Source organism: Lynx canadensis, chromosome B1 (genome assembly GCF_007474595.2).
Source record: "Lynx canadensis isolate LIC74 chromosome B1, mLynCan4.pri.v2, whole genome shotgun sequence".
Classification (NCBI taxonomy): Eukaryota; Metazoa; Chordata; class Mammalia; order Carnivora; family Felidae; genus Lynx; species Lynx canadensis.
The window spans coordinates 14,035,877-14,062,524 of record NC_044306.2 but is presented as its reverse complement, the minus strand read 5'-3'; the positions used below and the strand labels follow the sequence as shown (position 1 = coordinate 14,062,524).

General features: G+C 40.5%; 1 protein-coding gene and 1 pseudogene across 1 annotated transcript in view; both read right to left on the bottom strand.

Annotated features, from left to right (window-relative positions):
• WWC2 (WW and C2 domain containing 2) overlaps nucleotides 1-26,648 on the bottom strand; it is a 187,862-nt gene that overhangs the window by 48,624 nt on the left and 112,590 nt on the right. Inside the window, exons 3-5 of the mRNA XM_030314445.1 lie at nucleotides 26,220-26,423; nucleotides 25,325-25,401; nucleotides 5,105-5,184 (exon numbers count right to left, since the gene is read on the bottom strand). Coding sequence (XP_030170305.1) covers nucleotides 5,105-5,184; nucleotides 25,325-25,401; nucleotides 26,220-26,423 — 361 coding nt within the window. The remainder of the gene's footprint in view (nucleotides 1-5,104; nucleotides 5,185-25,324; nucleotides 25,402-26,219; nucleotides 26,424-26,648) is intronic.
• On the bottom strand, nucleotides 19,374-20,984 carry LOC115511655 (annotated as a pseudogene).

Sequence of the window (26,648 nt, the reverse complement as noted above, 5' to 3'; positions counted from 1 at the left end):
GAGGGAAAAAGAAAAAGAAAGAAAGAAGAAAAATGTTAAAGACTGTTGACAGAGTACAAGTTACACAAACAGCAGGAGCTGGTTTTTGGACGATCGTAGTTGGCTGGTGACTTTGCGATTTTCGTCTCACATACCGACATCGTGCTTTCAAGCCGACTGTTCTCCCATTTTCTCTTCCAACCACTCCTAGCTCACACTCCCCCATTGCCCACCTCACGCCCAGTCCGTTTCTCAACATTTTCAAGCTCGGTCATTTTGTCTTGAGTCAGTTTGGGCGATCCTTCCACTGGCTGAATTCAAACCTCCTCACGCTAATCCGCTAATCCGACCTCCACCCTGAGACAGGTTAAGGCCACCGGGAAAGGATTTAGCAGGACAGAGGTGCCAATAAACTGAACAACTACAGGAAGTGCAGATCCCTCACTGTCGCCTCATCTTACATGCCCTGATGTCTGTGCAAAACCAAGTACGGTGCCTAGGAGCTGGTGGGCGATGCGTAAACGGGAGTGATTATTATTTATACCAGTGAGAATCCTACATATTTGGATTGTGTGGTTAGTTTCCTGTTGGTTTTCAAATACGTGAAAAGTGCTCCTTCTGTTTTATGGCCGTTATGAGTCGAGGTAAAACTGCTTGCCTTGCGGACGAGTTCAAATCTAGGAACCAGGCAGAAGAGCAGAGGTGCTAACGTTGAATAAAGAGTTCTTCCACCAGCTCATCTGTCACCCCTGCAGATCTGCTCACCAAATGTCCTTACAGTTTGCATGGTCACCCTATGTCAGGGGGTTTCAAGTAACCTAATTCTTTGTGCATGAAGGGCCCAACCAAATTACCTAATTCTTAAAAAAAAAAAAAAAAAAAAAAAAAAGTGGCAGGGGTGCCTGGGTGGCTCAGTCGGTTAAGCGTCCGACTTCGGCTCAGGTCATGACCTCGCGGTCCGTGAGTTCGAGCCCCGCGTCGGGCGCTGTGCTGCTGGCTCGGAGCCTGGAGTCTGTTTCAGATTCTGTGTCTCCCTCTCTCTCTGCCCCTCCCCTGTTCATGCTCTGTCTCTCTCTGTCTCAAAAATAAGTAAACATTAAAAAAAAAATGGTTTAACAGGACCCTCACTATCACTCTCCAGCCACTGATGCTGCCCGGCATTCATTTTGAATACAATTCAGGGTTCACTTGAAGAACATACGGCTATGCTTCTGCCCCACTGGCCAAGAGCTCTCACTCTTGGACATAATTCTTAGTCTTGTCCACAGAGAAATGGCATCCGTGAAGCCACAGAAAACTGGCTCTGCGCTCGTTCGGTTTAAAACATGTAATGATGGACATTTATGTCAGTGTGAAGGGACTAATCTGAAAAAACAAAACAAAAACCAAACAACCACCCACCAATGATGCCATCTTACTCTTCCAAAGTTGACTCGAGCAAGCGCAGTTTGTAGATAACCTACTTCCCCAAGTACCGTTTTAGTAAGTATTTTATTGCCGAACAGTCTTAACCTAAGATCAAATAAATTTCATCATCAGGTTGTTCGATAATACAGTACAACCAACGGCATCACTGAATAAAGCAGCCGCGTGCACACGCACACAGTGTTTAGGGTGGGAAGGGACCCTAGAGATATATTAGTCACACTTCCTCCAAGTGGGAAAAGTAAGACCAGGAAGTTTACCCGACGTTAGCCTTGAGATTGCATAAACACTTAGCTAGTCGGGGCATAATCCTCAAAAGGACAGACTCGGGCTTAGGGCTCTCCTATTACACTTGGAATATTCGATAAAAATCACTGGGGGTACTTTGAATATTGGTGAATTCCATTTCTCTGGGAAAGGATTCATCAGCGAAATTGTTGGCTCCCTTAAGTACTGTATCTACCAACTGAGTAGTTGAGGCAAAAAAAACCTTATTTTAATTAAAAAAAAAAAAACCACAAAGCCCTGAGAATTCATGAAGTAGCTACTAACACAGGACTCTTAAACTGTGTCAAAGGGAATTTCTAAAGCCCAAGTGATTTCTTTCTGTTTGTGAAAAACCTTCAGAATCTAACCGCAAAACAGGTCTTGAAGTCACAAATCAACTTTAACATCTGAAAACAAAAAAAGTAGGTGAGCCGTTCTCAGAAATTAACTTTAACACTTAAAAATAAAGGCAGGACTACTTCAAGCCTGCTCATTTACATTTCAGAGAGCTTCAGAACTAGACAAAAATCTCCTGGCTGCCCACTGCTCGCTCAGTTGGGTGCTAAACACGACGAGGACAGGCCATCTCAACTCAGCGCCCACCACGGAGCTCCTTCTGGGCTTTCTCTCCCTTCTTCCTCCTCCTTTGAACACCTCCGTTCTCCTCTAACTGTTCCTCTTCCTCTTTTTCTCCTCAACTCTGCGTCTCCCACCTCTTCTCTCTTTTTCGACCCTAACCGACCATAAAATAAAACCAAACAAAAATCAAGCAAAATATGGGCGTTATTTGCTGATCTTTAAGACAAACTACGGTGTTTTTTGTTCTTGATTTGAGAAATGCCATTTTGTATTCTTCCCTAAAAAAAAATAAAAAACTAAACGTTCTCCTTTTGTTTTTTTTCTGTGCACCGTTATTAATTTCCCCTATGTCTTCGTCTCTCCCGAAAGAGAAGAGAGTCCCATTTGCACACCTTCCCTGGCAAATATGTACCCCCTGAGCCAAATTTTCACAGAATAGGTATATACTTTTGACTTGCTCAGTGCTTCATCCATCCCTTCTCATTTTCCACATTTGAGTGGATGCTGCAGGTGGCAAAGTAGAAATGTCCATCTACACATAAGCTCTGCTATTGCCGAGGCCAAAGTCAACTTTGGGACCACAGACTGAAATGAATAATGTAGAGAATAAAGCTACATTCATTCATCCAGCATAAACTACTGTACCCAGTAAAATGAAAGCCTGAGTTTAAATTATATTATAGCCCCAGATTTGGCAAAAATATTCCACTCTATCGTGAATAAATGAGAGGTGGTAAAGCATGCAGTAGGATTCTGTTTACATCTTTCCCTGAAATATATTTTCTGTCAAAATCCCAAGTAAAAGTTCCTTTATAGTATCAGGAATGCGGTTTCTTGGAAAGTATGGTCTCTGGGTTCAATCAATTTTTATCCAATGTTCTAGTAGTATGGTAGTTAACATCTGAATGAAAACAGCTTTATTTTGTCTATAGTTAGGATCAACAAGAGAGGTCTCTGATGTTAGATATCATATCTTTCTGCCTTTGGTTCAAGGGCTTAGAATCATTGCAAGAGAATGCCTGGATTTCTACAACAGATGTCTATTGTTTTCTTGTGGAATGTTATTGACAGATTCTTAAACATGCCTTAGATTCCTATAAAAATTGCTTGCAAGCAAACTGCTTTAAAACAATACAGCATTGTTATATCAATATAACAAAAACAGCAAAGTTTGGCTAACCTTTAATCCCGGGTGGTGACATGAGTTAGAACTGCGTGTGCCTTAAGAATGTTTACCGTATAGCTAAACGTTTTGTGGCACTCTTCAAAGTTTGTGTCCTCTCTCCACTGGCACCACAAAGCCCTCCTTTATGTTGATATGCAATTTACTAAATATCACATCTGTGGCATTCTAGATCTGCTCAGTTTTGGGGGGGGGGGCTCCGCAGTCTGCTGAGGTTCTTAGAACACAGCTATACTTGAGAACCACCTGGGGATCTCATAAAATATACCTAGATGGAGACCCAAAACAGGTTTGTTTTTTTTTTTAAACAGATTATTCTGATACGCAGTCAGGTTTGAAAACCACTAGGACAGGAGCATCTGGAAGAATAAGACGGTTATGATGACATGAGTGAGTGGCCAGAAAGAAGACTGAGCCGTAAAACCAGTCTCTGAAGCCAAAGTCACGGGACCGGTGGCCAAGAGTCATGACTGGCGTCCTGACGTATAACTCATCGTGCAAACACACAGAACACCCAGCTTGTGGTTTGTCTGGCCAACAAATATACAGGATCTTTCAAAGGGGTAATGCCATCTGCCTTGGGTGGCTACACAGGGGAGGGCGGGGGAGGAACAAGCAGGCAAGCAGGGACTCTCTCTGTGAACCCTGCTCCGCGGTTGGCAGAGGGCCCTGTACACAGAGGAGGGAAGTAAAAACAGTTAAATGCCTTTTGAGGGATCATGCCTTTAATCCTCTCTGCAGTCATGTGGCTGTGAAAACCATCAGCTTCTTGCCTCGCACCAGAGACCCTGTGGTAGGATCGGGAGGGCTGGAAAGTTCGGTGTGCCTGCCAGGCTTTAGCTGGGCCGCACCTCGTCGGCAGGGAGAACAGTGGCTTCTGGGGGCCGGGAATGGGGCGGGAGATCCCAGGTTCTGCTGCCCTCTGTCAGCCATATTTTCCTTAACTTGGCCCAGCCTATCAGACTTGACTACAGAACTGGAAAGGACAGAAGGGACACAGGAAACGAGGAACTCACTCAAGCTCCTCGCGGACAACCTGACTTGCTCCCTGAGATCTACCCCGGGCTCAGGGCGGCAGAGGCTCACCTCGTGCAGCTGCAGGAGCCCAATGTGGGGGCACTTCCTGTGCCTCGTCCCTTGGTTCCATACCTCAAATTCAGAGCAGGCTGGCAGGTGCCCGGGGCACAAAGTTAACATTCCCACTGGTTTCTTTGGATCTCCGATGACGGATAAAACTTCAGACCTCTTCAACGTGTACAGATTTCCCCCACGTTTTTTTGTTGGTTGATTGGTTTGCTTTGGTTTCTGGTGCAGAGCTCTGAGCTTTTTACTTCATGTTTCTTGGAGAAATCTCTTATGTAATCTGTACTTCTATTTTCTTTTTTTTTTTAATGTTTATTTATTTTTGAGATAGAGAGAGACTGAGTGCAAGCGAGGGAGGGGCAGAGAGCGAGGGAGACACAGAATCCGAAGCAGGCTCCGGGCTCCGAGCTGTCAGCACAGAGCCCGACGAGGGGCTCGAACTCACAAACCGCGAGATCATGACCTGAGCCGTAGTCGGACGCCCAACCGACCGAGCCACCCAGGCGCCCCAATGTACTTCTATTTTCTTTGTATTAGTTAGGGGGCTTTCAATTATTCTAAAGTGAATTTTAGTATTTTTATACTCACTGTTGCAATGTCTCAAAGCCTTGTTCTTTATAGAGCAATTCCTGCTTCATCTGTGAGAGTTCTCTCTTCAGCTTTTTAACCTTTTGCGAGACATCAATGTAAATATGAATGTTTATAAATAAGTAGCAACGCCGTTTCAAAAGACTGTCTATTAGCAAGCTATTAAACACACAAACACAGCCATTAGTTTAACATTCAGGCTACCGGTTTTCCCTGGACAGAAGTTCTGTGGAAGGTAGGTTAACGATGTTCAAATTATCAATGATGTGCATTATTACTAACATTTACCCTCACCGTCTTATTTAGCAACATTGCCTACGAGCTGGCGTCATGATTGCCTCCATTTTGTTGTGATCGATAACCAGGAAGGGGAGAGTCAGAACTTGAAACCCCGGCTTCTCTACCCCCAAAAGCGTGTACTCCTCCTTCTCTGATCTTCTCTCCGCTCCGGGACCACTGGCCATCTCTCCATTTCTCAAACACAACAGGCAGTACTTGCCTCAGCACTCAATAGCTCTTTCCACGTGTACTTCTGCCACATGCTGTTCCCTCCGGCTGGAAGGCTTGACTCTTGTCACTCAGGCCTCAGCTCCCAGGTCGCCTTTTCACTCAAATAGGACTTCTCTAACCATCCCACCCATGCCATCACTCTGTTCTATTTAGTTCATAGTATTTCTCAAGCACTGACATTTTCTGTGTTCTTGCTTACTGGCTGTCCCCCAGGGGACATATATCGCACCAGCTAGATCCCAAACTTCTAGAAAAGTACCAGGCACCATGAGAAATAAAACGACAACGACAAAAAATGTGTGATCGATACACATTTGCCATCAAACTGATACAAGATATATTTTTTTTTTCCTGTGGTCCCATATATTCTTGGTAATGACAATGCTAAGATGTGATAGGTCAAAAAAAGAGCAGAAGCCTGTTTTCATCACAAACTAAAGGTCTTCACGGGGCTGTCAGAAATTTATTTCCATATTATAGCCTTAAGTTTTAAGCACATTCTGTTACACAGTATTTCCACGTGCTTTTGAACTATTATTTCCTATTCGGTCTATCCGTTCCACAAATATTTACTGACTTTCCACCATGTCAAGTACTGGGTCCGAAGTGTGACTAAAGCGGACGAGACCTTTGCCATGTTCATGGGTCCTACAGAACAACAGGGGAGCCAGATGTTGGGCAAATAATCATCTAACGACCTAAGTCTTACCAATTACCACGGGGACATAAAGGAAGGGTTCAGGATACTTCAGGATAAAAAAGAACGACGGGACCTGATTTAGTGAGGAGCTGGTCAGAGCCTGTGTGTGAAAGGCCGGTTAAGCAGAGCGGGTCGGTGGGGCTTCGTTTGGTAAAGGGGGTCCTCAAAAGGTAGGGCTCACGGACAAACCCTAAACTGTGGGAGGAGGGTACTTGGCAAATTTGGGATTTAAAGGACGTTACCATTTGCTGAATTACGGAAGTGTTGCGTAGCATGAGATGGGACTGGAAATGAAAGCCTTATTGTAGAGTCGTGAAGCTATGGGGAAGATTTCTAAACCTTAAGAACAATGAGAGCTGAGGAGGAATTTTAAAGCATGATCTGCTTTATGATTTTTAAGAAACCGCCGTGATGACTCAAGTGATTGGACCAGCGGGGCCAAAAGGGGCCGTTCTACCTGCACCGTGGGCTGGCCTTTGAGCAGTGTATAGAGAGTAGAGCCCAGAGGAAGAATATATTGGGAGGCAGACTCAACAGGACTTGGTGATGGACTCATGTGCAGGGTGAAAGAGAAGATGTGCCCAAGATCACTGCCAGGAGTTTTACTGGCCAGGTGGGTGCACGAAGGTGCCTCCCTGAAGGGTGGGACCAGATCCTGGCGTAGGACCGAGGGTGTTTTTTAAGACGTTTAATTTTCCGATACCCATGAAACTTCAAAGGCGATTAGAATATGGAGGCTTGATGTTCAGAAGTGTGTGGACCAGAGATATAAAATTGAAAGTCACTGACACAAAGATGATACTTTAAATGCATGAGAATTAATGAGATCCCCTAGAGAGAGTGCGTATTGAAAACAGAAGAGTTCAGGAACACGCCTCAGACACCTCCATCACTCAGAAGTCTACTCGAGGAAGGAACAAAACACACTGTGAAGTCGTGGCAAGAGAAGTTGGAGGGAAAAGAGGGCATCTCGGAAAAGGAGAGAAAAAAAGTCAAGGAGGAGACGAGGCACTATGCAGAATAAAATGACAAGGACAAGAGTTGTGTAAGTCTCCTGTTGGTATACCTAAGGCACAGGGCTTTGGGCATTATGGATATTCAATAATTCATCTGTTGATAAATTACCTGTGGAGCTTATCTGAATGGCTAACAGTCTGTGTCCTAAGGCACTTCTATTTTATTAGGGAAAAGAAAAAAACAAATAATGATGTTGCAAGGCCCAATTCAGAACTACAAAGAGAGGTGCAAACAATGCTACCAGAATCCAAAGAACAGGAGTACTTGTGGCTGTCCTCAGAAGCAGGGGACTTTGGAGCTGGATTTTTGAAAGTGCTTGAATATTCATCACCAGCAAGGAGCTCACTCACAGCAGATCCTCAAGACTTTCCAGTTGACTCGATTATTATCATGTCAAAAAAGCCATCAGCAATCAATAGCTCTTTCCACATGAACTTCTGCTTCTGACAGCACTCTAAAGAGCTGTTTACCAAAGACTGTAACATTTTTATTTTAAAACAACAACAACCACAGTTAATCCGAAAATCAAGAGCAACTCAAATAGCTTGGCTGAGGCCTGACTTTACCTTTGAAGACACCGTTGATAAAAACAATGGTGATGTGGAACCCACTTAAAACAACCAAATTAAAACAATGAGCATATCTCATGGACATAAAATAGCATTCCACTTAAAATCATTTGGACTGCGATGACCCACTCGACCCACTCGTTTTAATTTCTTTCAAAACTTTTCATTCAAAATCTAATGTTACCTTTTGACCTTTCAGACTCTTCTGTTTAAGTGATGTGAGATTTTATCGTATGTCGTCGAGTGACCAGGATAGAGGAAGTTAGGCTGTGCTTTCTTTCATTCTGCATTATTTATTTTCCCTAAAGTTGGCTCTAAGCCACTGTTTTCATCTTGGGGCGCGGAGGGGGGGTGTCCTCTTAGTGAATTACCTGAAGGATTCTTACCTGAGTCTCAGTGTTGCATTTTATATTGTAACCTATGAAAAAGCCTGATCCTGTCATAATGACAAGTGAAAACAGGGATTATTTCCAATCAAACATCATTTCCAATTATGTTTGGTTTTAAGAATATGGTCTGAACTAGTTCAACAGCCCTTCTTCTCCGAGAACCTTTGGACACCCTTAGCTACTAGAGGATCACAGTGTCTACTCTTTCATTCTCCAGCTCACCCTCAAGGTAGGACATGGAATGTAAACGCCAACGTCCTTCAATCACAGCTAAAGGACTAAGCTAAAGGACTAAAGGACTAAAGGACTAAAGCTAAAGGACTTGGAAATTTAGCACAATGTAGGGAAGCAATGACGAGAGCTGCAATTCAGGGGGACTTTATGTATTCCAGGCATTGTGCTAAATATAAATGCCGATTTTAAATCCTCGTAACTACTCTATAGATAGTTTTAATTCTTATTTTATAGGTGAGGACTCTCAAACCAAAAAAAGAATAAGTAATGTGCTGAAGGTTACACTGCTACCAAAGAGTGGAGAACGATCCGGAACCCAGGAGATGGATTTTAAAACGAACTGTAATTATACAAGCATTAGCTATTAATGGCACAGTAATACATTTTGCTAATACAAAAGACATTTTGGAAAATGACCCAAATAAAACCTATGGCCCTTATTTTACCTTAGAAACTTCATTATTCTTATATCCCACCCAAACTGAACACATGAACAGTCCACAAGCCTTAGGGCCTATGTTTTTTTCTCTTACATACTCAACTTTCTGCCATAGCCGACCATCTAATTTCATAGACTTACTTCTAAGGAATCAAATCTCACAACACAGAGTATCAAATTGGAGGCAAAAGACCCATGGCTTTTACACATTTCCTGCTTTCGACACTGACTACACTAAAGCAACTGACATTTTAAATTGATTTCAAAGTTATTTCTGAAAACCAGGAAGATACTGTGATTAAACGTGATGAGTGTGACTGGAAATCACAGTTTCTTATCGTTTCTTACAATCCTGGTATAATAAGTTTTATTTTAAAAGAAGGAGAAAGAAGATGACACTGAAAGAAAAGTAAATTCCGGAAATCTGTGAACCTTGGAAAGATCACAAGACAGGCAGGTTTCATACATCTGCCCTAAAAGTGAACCTTGCACCATTAAAACTATAATGAGCAAAATGGCATTTTACTAATGACTACCTTCCCTTTTCACCACTTTCTCTACTGTCTTGCCGAGAGCTCCTTTAGCAAACCAACAAAGGGCAACTGTCAACTTGCTCCTTCTAGAAATCTTTCTCTTCACAATTGCTTGCACCTCACTAAGTATCCTTCACCACCCTGCCTCATCTCAAGTCACCTTTAAAGAAAATGAGAAATCAGCTCCAGATAGATAAAGGATCAATAATAAACAATTTTTTGACTTTACTGAAGGATAGAGGAAAACAGGGGTGCCTGGGTGGCTCTGTCAGTTGAGTGTCCAACTTGATTTTGGCTTAGGTCATGATCCCAGGGTTGTGGGATTAAGCCTTGAGTCGGGCTCTGTGCTGAGCATGGAGCCTGTTTAAGATTCTCTCTCTCTCTCTCTCTCTCTCTCTCTCTCTCTCTCCATATGTGTGTGTATACATATATATATGTATATATATATGATATATATATGTTAAAAAAAAAAAGAATAGAGAAAACAATCCCAGATGCTGTTGGAGCCATTTGTGATAACTAATACAAGGATTCTATCATCAGAAACAAGAAGACTGAATACAATATATGTGTATGTATATGTGTGTGTGTGTGTGTGTGTGTGTGTACATATAAGTCAAACTTTAACAACAATAAAAAGAAAATGAAACAAAAGCCACTGGAAAAAACTGTATGATATATGTATGAAACATATTACCCCGAGATACACATATTAGATAAAAATACAAAAGGTCAATGCTAGATCCCTATAAGTAATTAAAATAAGCCAGTAAATTGCCATATGGCCCAGCAATTCCACTCACAGGTATTTACCCAAGGAAAATGAAAACATATGTTCACGCAAACACTTGTGTAGTAGTGTTCATACTATTCATAATAGCCATAAAGTGGAAACAACCCAAATAAACACCAATTAATGAATGAATGGATGAAACTGGTATATCTGTACAATGGAACATTATTCAGCAATAAAAAGGAATTAAGTACTAATATATGCTACAACATGGATGAATGTTGAAAACATTATGCTAAGTGTAAGAACCCGGTCACAAAGACCATATAGTATATGATTCCATTTATGTGAAATGTTCAGAATGGATAAATCTGGAGACAGAAAATAAATTAGTTGTTGCTTGGGCTTGTGGGTGGAGAAGAAAGGTCTGGGGAATGGGTAAGAACTGCTAATAAGCACAGGGTTCCTTTTGGGGGAAACCAAAATGTTCTAAAATTAGATTGTGGCTAAAGGTATACTTTATTGAAACCCAGTTGAAGCTCTGTTATGTGTATACATCTTTAGGGTTATGTGCACACATATTTATGTCCTTTGATGAACGGATTTATTAGTATAAAATCCTTGGTAATACTATCCTGTTCTAAAGTTGACTTTGATGTTAATATGGCAACTGCAACTTTCTTTGTATTTCCATTTTCATGGTAGGTATTTTTCATTCCTTTCATTTTTAACTTATCTGGGCCCTCATATTTAAAATAGCTCTTTTGCAGCCATCATAAAGTTGGGTCTTATTTTAACCATTCTGATCATTTCTGCCTTTTAATTGGAGAGTGTACACCATTTACATTTAGTGTGATTATTGATACAGTTGGGTTTAAATCTACTATATTTGTTTTCTACTTGTCACATATATTCTTTTATCCTTTCTACCTCTATTCCTTCCTCGTTTTGGAGTAACTAACTTTTTTATGATTCCATTTTATTTCCACTATTAGTAATAACTCTAAAATCTCTATATTTTCTCAGTGGTTATTCTAGGGCAGAGATCAGCAAATGACAGCTTGTGGGTCAAACACACCCTGTGGCCTAATTTTTTATGGCTCATGATTTAACCATGGTTTTCGTGTTTTTAATAATTTCCCCCAAAACTGAAAAGAAAAACCTAGGGCAGAGACTGTATGTGGCCTTCTCTATCAGTTTTCTGTTGCTGCAGAACAAATTACCACAAAATTGGCTGCTTAAAATTACACTCATTTAATAGCTCAAGCAAGGTGTAGCTTGTGAGTTCTCTGTTCAAAGTACCACAAAACTGAAATCGAGGTGTCAACCAGGCTGAGTTCTCACATATGGAAACTCTGGGGAAAAATTCAGTCCTAATTACATTCTTGCTATTGGCTGAATTTAATTCCCATGGCTCCATAAAGGACTGAGAGTAAGTTTCCTCACTGGCTATCAGCAAACGTCACTTTCAGGTCCTTTCCCTGTGGGTTCCTCCATCCTGAATACAGAAATGGTGCATTAAATGCCTGTTGTATTTTGAACATCTGACTTCCTTCTCTATAACCAGCTACAGAAATGCTCTGTTTTTTAAATTTTATCATTTTACTTTATTTCATCATGATATGTCTACTCTTTAATCCCTATCCCCTATTTCCTCCATCCGCCTGCCCCGCCCCGCCCCCCGCCCCCATCTCCTCTCTGGTGACCTTGTTTGTTCTCTACAGTTAAGAGTCTGTTTCTCTCTCTCTTTGTCTCTGTCTCCCTTTAGAAATGCTCTGTTTTTAAAGGGCTCATGTCATTCTTTCCAGCCCACCAGGATGATCTTCCCGTTTTTAAGTTAAATATGCCATATAACATAACTTAATCATGAAAGTAAGATCCACCATATTCAGCTCGGAGATTACGTAGAGTATATACTATCACCAGGGAAGGTGGGAAAACAGGAAATCAAAGAGAATACCTTATAATTTTGCTTAACATTTCTCAAAATCTGATTTTTAACTATTTGGATATTTATAAAAAAAAGTTTTGGCCACTCCTGCCTTAGTGTATAAAATATACAGACTCCCTGCAAATAGTATTATATTTCTTACGTGCCTTGTGACAATATCAGTTTCTTTTCCCCCAACCTTTGCGATATCCTGTATTTTGCTTCTAAATATTTCATAAACCCCATCACATATTTTTATTATGTTTGTTTAAATAAGCAAATATATTTAAAAAGACTTTAAATTACTAAAAAGTCTTCTAGTCACACACTTATTTACTATTGCCTACATTTTTCATTACTTTATAGAGATCCAAATTTCCATATGGTATTGTTCTCTCCCTACTTGAAGAAATTCCCTTTAGCATTTAGTATATTACAGTTCTAAAGGCAATCAATTCTCACAGAATTTGTGTCTGAAGAAATTCTTTATCTTACCTTCTCTTAAAAAAATTTTGTGGTAAAATATACATATGATAAAATTCACCTTTTAACCATTTTTATTTGTATTTATTTTTATTTTTTAATGTTTTTAATATTGAAAGAGAGAGAGAGAGAGAGAGCACTAGCAGGGGAGGGGCAGAGAGAGAGGGAGACACAGAATCTGAAGCAGGATCCAGGCTCTGAGCTGTCAGCACAGAGCCCAACACAGGACTCGAACCCATGTACTGCAAGATCATGACCTGAGCCGAAGTCCGACACTTACCTGACTGAGCCACCCACGCACCCCAAACTTTTAACCATTTTTAAGTGTACAATGTAGCGGTATTAAGGGCAACCATCATCACCAGTCATCTCCAGAATATCTTCATCATCCCAAACTGAAACTCTGTACCCATTAAACACTAACTTCCCATTCTTCCCTCCCCCAGTCCCTAACAACTATTCTTTCTTTAAATTTGCCTATTCTAGGCACCTCACATAAGGGAAATGATTACAGTATTGTTTTGTGTCTGGTCTATTTCACTAGGCATCATATTTTCAAAATTAATTCATGTTATAATATGTATCAGAATTTCATTCCTTTTTAAGGCTGAATAACACACACACACAAACATACACACACACCGTATTTTGTTTAGCCATTCATCTGCTGATGGATATACAAGTTGTGTAGTGGCTAATTTTGTGTGTCAACATGGAGAATGTTTTTGAGTGACATTAACATTTAAATTAATGAACTGAGTATGCAGCTTTACCTCTATAATGTGGGTGGACCTCATCCAATCAGCTGAAGACTTGATTAGAACAAAAAGATGAGCTTCCCCAAGTAAGAGGGAATTCTCCAAGAGACTGCCTTCAGACTTCATGTGTACCACTGGCTCTCTTGGGTCTCCACCTGTAAGCTTTGCATAGGAAACACATCTTTGGCCAGTCTACACTGCAGATTTGGATTTGCCAGTCTCCACAATCATGTGAACCAATTCTTATAATAAATCTCTTTCACACACACACACACACACACACACACACACACACTTAGTTTTGTTTCTCTGGAAAACTCTAATACAGGTTGTTTCTACCTTTCAGCTATTGTGAATAATGTCATTATGGCCACTGGTGTACAAGAATCTGCTTGGGTACTCCTAGAAGCAGAACTGCTATTTCACATGGTAATTCTGTTTTTGAGCAACTGGTATACTGTTTTCCACAGTGGTTGGATCATTTTCCATCCCCACCAGCAATGCACAAGCATTCCAATTTCTCCGCATCCTCAGCAATACTGGTTTATTTTCCACTTTAGAAACAAAAACCAAAACCTCCCAATGGTGTGAGGTGATATCTACATGTGGCTTTGATCTGCATTTCCCTAATGAATAGCAGTGTTGATCATCTCTTCATATGCTTATGGAACATTTGCGTCTCTTCTTGGGACACGAGTCTCTTAAGTCCCGGGCCCATTTTTTTTTTTTTTAATTTTTTTTCAACATTTATTTATTTTTTGGGACAGAGAGAGACAGAGCATGAACAGGGGAGGGGCAGAGAGAGAGGGAGACACAGAATCGGAAACAGGCTCCAGGCTCCGAGCCATCAGCCCAGAGCCTGACGCGGGGCTCGAACTCACGGACCGCGAGATCGTGACCTGGCTGAAGTCGGACGCTTAACCGACTGCGCCACCCAGGCGCCCCCCGGGCCCATTTTTGAAGTGGGTTGTTTGTTTTTGCCTTCAGTTTTGAAAGATATTTTCATTAAGTGTAGCAATCGAGGTTGACATTTTTTCTTTTAGTATTAAGATATCACTCTACTGTCTTGTAGCTTGCATAGTTTCTGATGAGAAGTCTGTTCTGATTATCTTTGTTCCACTGTACGTAACGTGTTTAATGTTCCACTGCATGTAACGTGTTTAATTTCTATGGTTGCTTTTACGATTTTTTTTTCCTTATCACTGATTTTCAGCAATTTAATTATAATATACCTTGGTGTGATCTCTGTTTTTATTCTGCTTTGGAGTACCTACGGATTTATAGTTTTAATTTCTTTAAGTATTTTTTGTGATTTCTTCCTCCTGGCTCTTTAGTGGGGGCTCTAACATATACATTAGGCCATGTAAGATTGTATCAGAGGAAACTAATGTGCTGTTAAAGTTTTCTCAGGCTTTTTTCATCTGCGTAATTCATTTTGGATAGTTAACTAGTCAAGTGTCCTCAAATTCACTGATCTTACTTAGCATATAGGTTCTTCTCAACTAGTGTCATTTTTCACTTCTGAGATTGTATTTTTAATCTATAAAACCTCTATTTTGATCATTTTTATATTTTTATTTCTCTACTATTTTCCTCTACATTGTTGAACAATTTGTATAATATATTTTAACATGTTTGCTTGCTAATTAAATAACAGCTGTCACTTCTTGTTTTTCTTACAAGTCATATTCTCTTGCTTTTTTGGTTGGCAATCTTTAACAGCTTCATTGGTGTATAACCGGCATATAATAAAGTGAGTGTGTTTAAACAATACACTTTGATAAGTGCTGACCTGTATATACCCACAAAACCACCAACATAATCAAGATAAAGAATATATCCATCATTCGCCTGAAAGCTTCCTCATGCCCCTTCGGGGGCCCTTCCTTCTGCCTCTCCTCACTACTCTCATTTCCCAACGTGCATGGACATTTTCGACTAGATGTTGGCCACTGTGAATTTTACACCATTGGTGCTGAATTCTGATGTATTCTTTTAAAGAGTGCTGGACTTTAGTCTAGCACAGAGTTAAACTGTTTTAAATAAATGTGATCTGTTCAAGGCTCACTTGTGGTTTTTGTTAGGGCAGTTCCAGAGCAGCCTTTAGTGTTAGACTAATGTGGTCCCACTACTGAGCTCTCTTTCTACTGCCCCACAGCGTATGAGGTCTCTCCATTCTGGCTCATAGAACACAAACTATTCCGAGCCCTACGAGCTCTGAGAATTGTTTGCCCTACTGCTTTCCTTCCCCATTCTTGTCATATTTTATACCATGCTTAGTACTCAGAGATTTGAGGAGATCACACTGGAAGGCTCCAGAGCTTTTTCTTGTTCCTTCTCTCTCTGTAGCTCCTTCCTCTCTAGGATTCCCCACAAATTCCAGACGCTTCCACTTCACCGAACTTTATTCTTCTGTTTCTTCAGCTCAAGCACACAAGTAGACTATGTTTTAGACCTTCTCCCTCCACTGGAGATGGTGTGATCTCAGGGCTCACCTACTCGGTTTCACTTCGGTAAGAGATTACAGTGTTCAACTGCCTGTTATCCAGTGTCTGAGAGCAGCTGTTTTATAGATGTTGTCCAGTTCTTTAATTGTCAGCTGTTAGAAGCCAATTCCTATAGCAGCTAATCCTTCCTGGGCTGTAACGGGCCATTTCGAGCTTTTTTTTTTTTCTTTTGCATTTTATTTATTTTTTTCAATATATGAAGTTTATTGTCAAATTGGTTTCCATACAACACCCAGTGCTCATCCCAAAAGGTGCCCTCCTCAATACCCATCACCCACCCTCCCCTCCCTCCCACCCCCCATCAACCCTGAGTTTGTTCTCAGTTTTTAAGACTCTCTTATGCTTTGGCTCTCTTCCACTCTAACCTCTTTTTTTTTTTTCCTTCCCTTCCCCCATGGGTTTCTGTTAAGTTTCTCAGGATCCACATAAGAGTGAAACCATATGGTATCTGTCTTTCTCTGTATGGTTTATTTCACTTAGCATCACACTCTCCAGTTCCATCCATGTTGCTACAAAGGGCCATATTTCATTCTTTCTCATTGCCACGTAGTACTCCATTGTGTATATAAACCGCAATTTCTTTATCCATTCATCAGTTGATGGACATTTAGGCTCTTTCCATAATTTGAGCCATTTCGAGCTTTTAAAGGAGATTTGTGGGAGGGGCCTTGGTGGCTCAGTCGCTTGAGTGCCCGACTTTGGCTCAGGTCATGATTTCACGGTTTGTGGGTTCGAGCCCCGCGTCGGGCTTTGTGATGACAGCTTCAGATTCTCTGTCTCCCTCTCTCTCTGCTCTTCCCCCGCTAGTGCACTCGCTCTCTCTCTCTCTCCAAAATAAAAAACAAACATTAAAAATGTATACGTATTAAAAGATAAAAGAGATTTGTATGTTTCCAACAGCCTATAAAATATCTCCCTTTTGGACCTATCTCCTCAATCTTCCGTTCTCTCTCTAAAGGGACAAGATCTAAATCTGGTGTCCAATTGGCTAATCTCAAATCATGAAATTCTATTTTCCTATACCTTGAAGGAGCTCTCTGATTCCGGTTCTCTGATAAAGTAGAAACGGTTAGTACCATGTCTCCCGCTCTCAACTCTAGAAATAAACATGCACATGAAAATGCTGAAGATTACAAAATGCATATAGTATAAATATGCTATTTATTTATGTGAACACGTTAGGTCAATGTATTTATCGTGCAAGTATCAAGAAAAAGTATCAGAATATAAGTACTAGTTTGAATATATTCATTGTAGTATCTTTATCACATACAGTTTCACAAACCTGAACTCCCACGGCCTTTCAAAAATGAGAGAATGAGTTTCCGGGCTTTACAGAATCATTTAAAATTGATCACTTACGAATTATCATTTTCCTGTCTGCCTGTGACTACATATTTTCTCATAAAAGAAGTTAATTGCATTTCATTTTATAAATTGCCGTCAGCATTATGGATGTAAGAATGTTTTTGAGTTAAGAGGGAGGAGATTGAAGGTCAGGGCCAGAGAGGCTGAGATGGTAGTTCATCTGGGTGAGAAGAAACGAAGCCTCTCCCCAACAGCACAGTGTCAGTAAAGGATTTCTTTTCAAGTATATATTACTTCGCTTGCTGGATGGCCCCTGTCAAAGCTAGAAAAGGAGACCAAAATCCTTAGAGAGAAAGAGAGAAAGAAAATATGATGAAATCAATGGATGTGACGAAGTGTTCCAGAGTCACTTTCCTCAAGGTCTGAATATGGTTTTTGAAAAAAGCACTCCTAGGTTATGAATTTCAATTACTTCAAGTTCCTAGCACGTCATCATAGAGACAACTATAATGTGGCTCTTGCATTCAGTAGAGTCCTCCTGCCTCCTTTTCTCTTTCAGTCTGCTCTCTCTGTCTTTCTTAAGGAATGTGAGTCAAGTCACATCATTCCTTTCGCTCACGATTGAGACCGGTGTACTATGTTCTAGCCCAGCACCGACTGCAATGCAAATTCATTTCTGAACGTCCTGAAGGAACGAGAGCCTTGCCTAACGTACGGGCTGGTGCCAGAGGCCTCAGCACTGCTCCAGCTCCTTCAATATCCGGTAAATCACAGCTGGAAGAACTTGGGACGTCCGCTAAGTCTTAAATGTAGCGTGAGTATAAAGACACCTCCTGTGTCGGGTCAAAAGACAAGCCTTATTGGCAGCAATGTATGTTCGCAGAAGGCATGTTTTTTTCTTCATCGGAAGCACACCGCTAGGATTTTTGTGTTAGTTACAACGTTAGTTAAAGTGTAATAATTCGATGTTCACATGAGTTAACTCTATCCACAGGAAGGGACAAACTGAACTTTAACTGCCATTCTTATAAATCTATGCACAAGATTACAAACAGGTAAGATTAGAGACGACTTTTCCGAGTCCATCATCGCTGCTAAAAATAATTCAAAGTGAATTCACGTTAACAATGTGAGAGTAAATATATTTGAGAACAAAATATAGTACACAGTTTTTAACAGAAGTGGCTCACTAACCAGCCATGTGTTTGGAGTGGAGTGTATATAATTTAACTAAAGGGGCCTTATTTATTTATTTATTTATTTATTTATTTATTTATTTTTGCAAAAGTAAAAGTTGGATCACATAATATGTTATAGTGCTCAATAAATTTCTCAAATGCATTTGTATTTCTAGGGATTTTCTTTTACACTTCTAACATTTTACTTCACTTTAATAAACAACAGAAATAATTTAAAATTCACCACCTATTTTCTCCACCAAATTTTCATCAACTCTCACCTATATGTAACTGGGAATATAAGTTTTGTGTGTGTGTGTTTATATGTTTAAATTTTATTATTATTAATTCCAGTGCAGTTAACATACAGTTGTTATGTTCGTTTCAGGTGTACAATATAGTAATTCAACAGTTGCATGCATTACTCAGTGCTCATCAAGACAAGTGGACTCTTAATCCCCATCACCTATTTCACCCCTCCCCTCTGGTAACCATCTATTTGTCCTCTCTAGTTAAAAGTCTGGGGTTTTTTGGTCTCTTTTTCTTCTTTGATCGTTTGTTTCTTAAATTCCACATATGAGTGAAATACTATGGTATTTGTCTTTGTCTGACTTTGCTTAGCATTATTCTCTCTAGATGCATCCATGTTGCTTCAAATGGCAAGATTTCATTCATTTTTTATGGGTGAAAAAATATTCCACATGCACCGTATCTTCTTTATTCATTCATCTATCGATGGCCACTTGGGCTGCATCCATATATTTGCTATTATAAATAATGCCGCAATAAATATGGGGATGCATATCTCTCTCCAAGTTAATGTTTTGTATTCTTTGGGTAAACACCCAGTGGTGCGATTCCTGGATTTCTTTCTCTATTTTTCTTTTTTTTTCTTTTTTTTTTAACTTTGAGGCATCTTATAAAAAGCTGGCACTCATATACGTAAACTAACGAGAACTTAAAATTCATCACACATTGACTTCATTTACTAGCTTGACTTTCTAGTCAATCTTTAGCTTCATTGACTTTGGCTGCTATATAAGGAGATCCTCCCTTGTCTGGATGATTTAAAAGCATAATTTGTCAATAAGCAGCTCTTATTTTTCCTTTATTAACAGTAGGGCTTACATCTACTATTAACGCTGCTTCTCGTTTTGTCACTTCAACCCCACCTCTCTGATATTCTCCATTGACGCAGATTTTGGTAGACTTCGGAAAGCCGGTCTTACTCGAGGCTCCAAAGGTTTCGTGGCTTGCACAACATAATGGCCTGTGAATCCTGCTGCGGCAACGGTCAGTCCAACTGCGACCGCTGTACTGGCAATGGCTGTGGCTCGGCGGCCCGGGCTCCACGCGGAGTGCAGTTCATCCCGGTCCAAAGCCACAGCCACCAATACCACGCCTCCACCAGACAGTGAGGTGGCCACCACCAGTAGGCACAGAACCGGTTTTTAATTTTTTTAGAACCTCCATTACTGTCTTCCACAGTGGCTGCACCAGTTTGCATTCCCCCCAACACTGCATGAGGGTTCCTTTCTTCCATATTCTCGCCAACACCTGTTTCTTGTGTTTTTGATTTTAGCCGCTCTGACAGGTATGCGTTGACATATCCCTGTGGTTCTCATTTGATTTCCCTGATGACAGTGATGTTAAGCATGTTTTCAAGTGTCCGTTGGCCATCTGGATGTCTTCTTTGGAGAAATGTCTGTTCATGTCTTCTGCCCATTTTTGAATTGGATTGTTTGCTTTTTTGAGTTGTACAACTTCTTTATGTATTTTGGACACGAACCCTTTATTGGATATGTCATTTGCAAATGTCTTCTCTCATTCACTAGGTTGTCCTTTAGTTTTGTTGTTTCCTTTGCTGTGCAGAAGCTTTTTATCTTGATGTAGTCCGATAGTTTATTTTTGCTTATGTTTCCCTTGCCTCAGGAGACATATCTGAAAAGATGCTGCTATGATTTTTCTAGGATTTTTATGGTTTCAGTTCTCATATTTAGGTCTTGCATTCATTTTGAGTTTATTCTTTGTGTATGGTGTAAGAAAATGTCCAGTTTCCTTCTTTTGCATAGAGCTGACCAGTTTTCCCAGCACAATTTGTTGAAGAGACTATCTTTTCCCCATTGCATATTCTTGCCTCCTCTGTTGAAAATTAATTGATCATATAATTGTGGGTTTATTTCTGGGCTTTCTATTCTGTTCCATTGATCTATGTGTCTATTTTTATGTCAGTACCATACTGTTTTGATCACTACAGCTTTGTAATATAACTTGAAGTTTGGAATTATGACACTTCCAGCTTTGTTTTTGCTTTTTTCTTTTGTCATGATTGCTTTGGCTGTTCAGGGTCTTTTGTGGCCCCATACAAATTTTAGGACTGTTTGCTCTAGCTCTCTGAAAAATGTTGGTATTTTCATAGAGACTGCATTAAATGTGTAAATTGCTTGGGTAGTTTAGACTTCTTAACCATATTGTTCCTCTAATCCATGAGCATGGAATGTCTTTCCACTTCTTTTTGTTGTCTTCAATTTCTTTGATTAATGTTTTATAGTTTTCAGCGCACAGACCTTTTACTTCATCGATGACATTCATTCCTAGGTATTTTGTTTTTTTCGGTACAATTGGACATGGGATTGATTCCTTAATTTCTCTTTTTGCTGCTTCATTATGAGTGTACAGAAATGCGACAGGTTTCTGTATACTGATTTTGTATCCTGCAACCTTACTGAATTCATTTGTCAGTTCTGGTAGTTTCTTGGTGGACTCTTTGGCATTTCCTATGTGTAGTATTATGTCATCTGCAAATGGTGAAGGTTCTACTTCTTCCTTACCAGTTTGGATGGCTTCTATTTCTCTTTGTGGTCTGACTGCTGTGGCTAGGACTTCCAGTACTGTGTTGAATAAAAGTGTGTTTAACAAAGGACATCCTTGTTTTGTTCCTGACTTTAGGGGGAAAGCTCTCGGTTTTTCACCACTGAGTCCAATGTTAGCTGTGGGTTTTTCCTATCTGGCCTTTATTGTGTTGAGGTATGTTTCCTCTAACCTACTTCGTTGAGAGTTTTTACCATGAATGTATGTTATGGAGTATAAGTTTTTTAAAATATCAGCTGAATTTAAAGTTTTAGCTTGTATGAGATATTCCATTCTCTATCCCAAGAAGGCTATGGTCTAAGTATCTATTATGAATAAAGTAAATAGTATTTTTTCCCAGTTTCTTGAGAAATAGCTGACTTCCCTGTAGAAATAATAAATTTTGCAGTAAAAAGTTTTTACGTTCCTCTTCCCAAGAAAGATTTTCTCGTACAATTAAATGACACCTCTAAAACTCATGAGTATATTAATAAAAAGCATGAACTTACTTATTTCACCATTTCAATAATGAGGAATAAGATGTCAAGAAGTACTATTATCCCTTGACCAAGGGGGAAAAGAAAACCCAATCATCACCAATACCTATGACCTAAAACAGATGTTTTAGATAGATGTTCCTAAGCACCTAGCTCCCCAATACTTGACCAACTAGCTCTAATTCAGTAAAACAAGTGCACGACATCTACTTACACCATTACATCAAGATAATGAAGCATGACGCTAGTGTTTGGCTATGCCTGAACAACTGCTGGTGACCAAAAATGCAGGCAGGTACTTGAGACCCCAAAGCAAGGAAGAGTCAGTTCATTCATGAGTTATTATTTCTGTGGCATCAGCTTGTGACAGGGACTAACAGACACAGGGATTTCTAAAGGGGAGGCAAGCCAAGAAGGGCCAAGTTACCAACATCTATGAGACTCTGCCAAGTCACCCATCCACTTCCGGATGGCGGGGGCATTCCAAAAGGGCTACCTGGCCAAAATGTGCACAAACAGCAGAGCGAGGGCACCATCTGATTCACAGTGTTCAGACCACGACAGTAGCAGCATAGACCACAAGGGCCAATTTCTGTGGGAGTGCTTATAAAAAGGCATTTACACTGACAGGAAGTGTTAAACTGTTCACGAATGACAAAGACGAAGACAGTCATTTCTGATCTCCCACATTCCAGCTGGTTATTAATGTCTTACACCCTCTTCTGGAGGGAAGCGCTTTCTTGAGGCGGGCACTCCCTCATTTTTGTGGCCTCACAGTGATGAAATATATATATGAAATACAGACTGCTGATAGTAAGAGTACATCAAACCTGGGGCAAGATAAGCTTTATCTAAGAGGGCCAGCTGCATTAGGAGACAGGTCTGGGGAATGTGACCACTTGGGGTCTCCTGGGATCCCCCAATTCCAATGGGGCTTCATTTCCTTCTAAATGGTTTATGTGGATGAGATATCCTACATGCGTTTGCTTTTAAATCTTTTCTTTGGTTTACATCTTTCCTAAAAGGAAAAAATGGAACACTACTCCTTGCGTAATATTCCATTTACAACGTGTTTTACAAAGATAAGAACTGTGAAAAACTGTTAAAATTTCAAAGGGCAATCATAACTGATAATTTCCTGAGAAGTGCATAGCTCAAGTGAGTGCTGAAGTTTACTAAGAGTAAATTGGACAAAATATCCTCATTTCCATTTTTTAGGTAAGGTATCTAGCCAAGCAGATCACAGAAATGTGTAGACACAGGACTGAGGTACAACAACAAGGCATCTGACCAGCCATCGCATGATATTCTCAAGAAACGTACAGAGAAATATGGTGGGCTGACGGAGTAAAGGGTCAGTGATACACTGGACGGATGTTTATGGTAGAATGACAGAACACTTCTATTAATGATTTCATAAATTAAACCAAGAAATCCAAACTGAAGGGAGATACAGCTTCTAAGAATACAAACTGTTTTCACACTCTTCCTCTGAGAACAAATAGAAAAGTTGTGAGAAAAAACAAAACAAAACAAAACATCTACATGAAGACACGGGAGAACTACCAAGGCAGCAGAAACTTGTGCTAAAGACTCAAAAGGTAAGGAAAGCTCATAGTCAGGACCCAGACTAGGCGATGTTTTTCCTTTTGAAGCATTTGTGTGCACAACAGAGAGGCTGAAAAGGTGGGAGAAGACAGCGACTGAAGCCACAAGTACAGAGCTATTATCGATCCCATAGAGGTGAGAGGTTCAGGGGAGAGATTTGGAGTTTGACCTCAGTCGAGCAGAAGGGGCCCTCATAAACGTTCTCAAATTTCAGTTGGGATTTTGAAGAGCTCTGCCCTAAGAGAAAGGGTAGACGGGAAATAGACCCGCTCTTAGAAGAAGAATGAAGCCCAGATTTCAGATAGCTTGACCCGAGACGGATTTATAATTATCGGCCCCTGGCCTAACTGGCCATGAGAAGCAAAACTGAATCCTCACTGAAGGATGACAATTTCATCCCAAAGTTCAAATTATCCTCATACTTCTTCATTCATAATACATGGCTCTTAATAAAAAGTAAGCAGCGATACGAAGCTTGCCCAAATAGTGACCAAAAGTCATGAGAAACAAACAGACCACATTGAAGAATCCAACGTACAGGAAATCTAGACATTGTATTAATAAAGATGTGGAGCTTAAAAGCAACGGATTATTTTGTTCAAAAACCTACATATCAGTGTGCAGAATGTGGGCAAGTAACTAGAAATAAAAAATACTCCAATAGAAATTTTAGAACTGAAAAAGTCACAGTGGAGAATTAAGCTGAAATCAGTAAAAAAAAAAAAAAAAAAAAAAAGGTAAGAAAATCCTCAACTGTTTAAAAATTAATACCCTTATATGAGAAATCATAAAGAGTTAGAAAATATTTTGAACTGATAATAAAAATACGAAGTTCAAAACCTGGGGGATGAATGCAGAAGCTATGTGTAAAAAGTAGTTTAAACCTTAAGGGCTGGTATCAGGAAATTAGAAGGCCCGAAGCCCTTTGTCAGCAAGTGCTAAGTTGAAGCATGTGTGTTTTCCGACATGGCAAGTCCTCTCCGAGTTTCACAACAAATGAAAACGTGTACTTACGTGCACCAAAAGACATGCATCACAGAAAGGTATTTTTTTTAATTACCGGAAATCGGAATAAATGCTAACGTACATCGGTAGTTAGACGAGATACAGAAATCAGGGTGTGCAGACAAAAGTGGGATGCTTTAACGCAGTAAAGGCTAACGTGGATGAATCTCCAAATGTTCCTTCAAGGGAAGCCATTCATGATACGTACGGTAACATTCCCGTTTTACAAAATCCAAAGCGAGCAAGCAAAAAATTCCCCTACCACGTTGAGGCGGCCAGTGTTACCTTTCGGGAGAAGGACAGCGTCGGTGCAGGGACGCAGTGGGGGCTTCTGGAGTCATGATAATAATCTACTTCGTGACCTACGTCCTGGTTGCATGAAAGCAGTTACTTGACGAACGGTCTTTCAGACTCCAAACATCAAGGATACACAAGGTCTGGCCTTAGCAGCAGTTTGGTCAAAAAGATTTAAGGTAAAGATCAGGAAACAAAGCCATGAGGCAGTGTGAGGAACGAGTGAAGTCCGACCGAGAGAAGGGATGATGTGGGAACACGATCTGTGGGCACCTGTAAGTACCGGCTTGTCCAACGGGAGGGCAGTTACCCTCAGCTCTGGAAGACGCTTTCCAGCATGGTCAGGGAAGGTTACAGAGACTCAAATTTTGATTTAATATACTAAATATCCTAAGTCTATTGTAATGTCACATTAGTGTACATTAAATAAGTACATTCAACATACTGGGTGCGTATAATACACGTAACACGATGCAGGTAATAACAATCGCCAAGTAACGGAACACACGGTCTCTCCAACAAGGACAGTCTCGGGCACTGAACGTGGTAACAAAGGCAGAATGGCCAGCTTCCAGGAAAAAGTGGAGGACGTTCCTGCCAGATCACTAAAGCCCTCTCCGTCACCCTCAGATTCGATGCCTATGTTAAACATAGAACCATGATAAAGAAAAACCTTACCCTTAATCGCGTAGTGGAGATCTCCGCTTTTAAAATATCGGGATCGTACTTAGTGCTGGATGAAGATCCTGAGAATACTTTTCAAAGAGAAAAAAGAAAAAAAAAAAAAAAAAAAGAACTTTTACCAGTTGTAGAACTAGCTCTCAGCTTGGAATTTACAAACTCTAAAAACGAGATTTACATGCTTTTGTGGATACTTACTTTATAACTCCTTTATTGTCATTCATCAGACACCTAAATATAAAAAGTAGTCTTCAAACCTTTATACTTTTTTTTAAAAAAAAACTCAAGAAAGAGGAATGCCTTAAAGACCATGGAGCCTACTGGTTTCTGGATTTCACACCTATGTACGAACTCTCAGAGGACCTTCCTGTGCACACGGTTTGTCAGAGCTGTGCGTTACCCAGAAACCGGTAATTTAAGCAGAACTTCTGAGCCGCTCACATCAAAACTGCTTCTTTAAACAAACCAGCTCCAGGCGATCCATTTCTGAGATGTAAGCGGGTGATCGACAGAAAACTTCATTCCAGCCAACAGTTCTAGCTCCTCCCGCTAAAATATTGTACAAGAGCAGCAAAGGGGGCCGAATTATTTGCCTTGACCCGCAGAGGTAAACATTAACTCATAAATAAATAAAAGGCAGTCAGGCAGAGGAGTGAAAACCACCAGGGATTGATGATCCACAAATGAGGGAGGGACTGCTGCCTGGACGGAGGGGAGGCGCCTTGCTGAGAAGTCTGCGGGGCACCCTCGCCCTCTCTCCTGGCTTCCGGGGACTTTTTCTGCCTAGGAAGGGACAGGCCTCAACAGGCAACTCCAGCGAAACGCAGGTGGCCTTCTCTTAGCTACACTTTGGTCCCCATTCTCACAGTCTGAACAGCCACACCGCACTTACAGCTTGTGTGAGAACTTGACTTCTCCTTATAGGCGTCATTTAATCGTACATATTCATCGAGGGCCAGGGCCAGTCTTTGCTCCTTCACGTGGTACAGCTCCTTCTGTGTCCTGAGAGCATCCTGGGCCACCGAGAGATAGTCCTTGAGCATCTTCTCCTGTTCCCCCCTCCACTGTTTCCGTGGATCTTCAATCTGTGTGGTTTCTGAAAATATACCAGGTGGGTTATTGTTTAGAATTTAATGATTTTTTTTTTGGATTATTTAAGCTTTAAAAAAAAAAAAAAACTTACCAGCTTTAAGTCTTATATACTCTAGGCAGTTTGTTGGTTATTTGTGAAGTGACTTCTCCAGAAATCTGATACGAGTTTTATTTATCCCCAGGGCTCCCCACAGTCCACTCCCTTTCAGATCGTTAACAGTTTATCCTC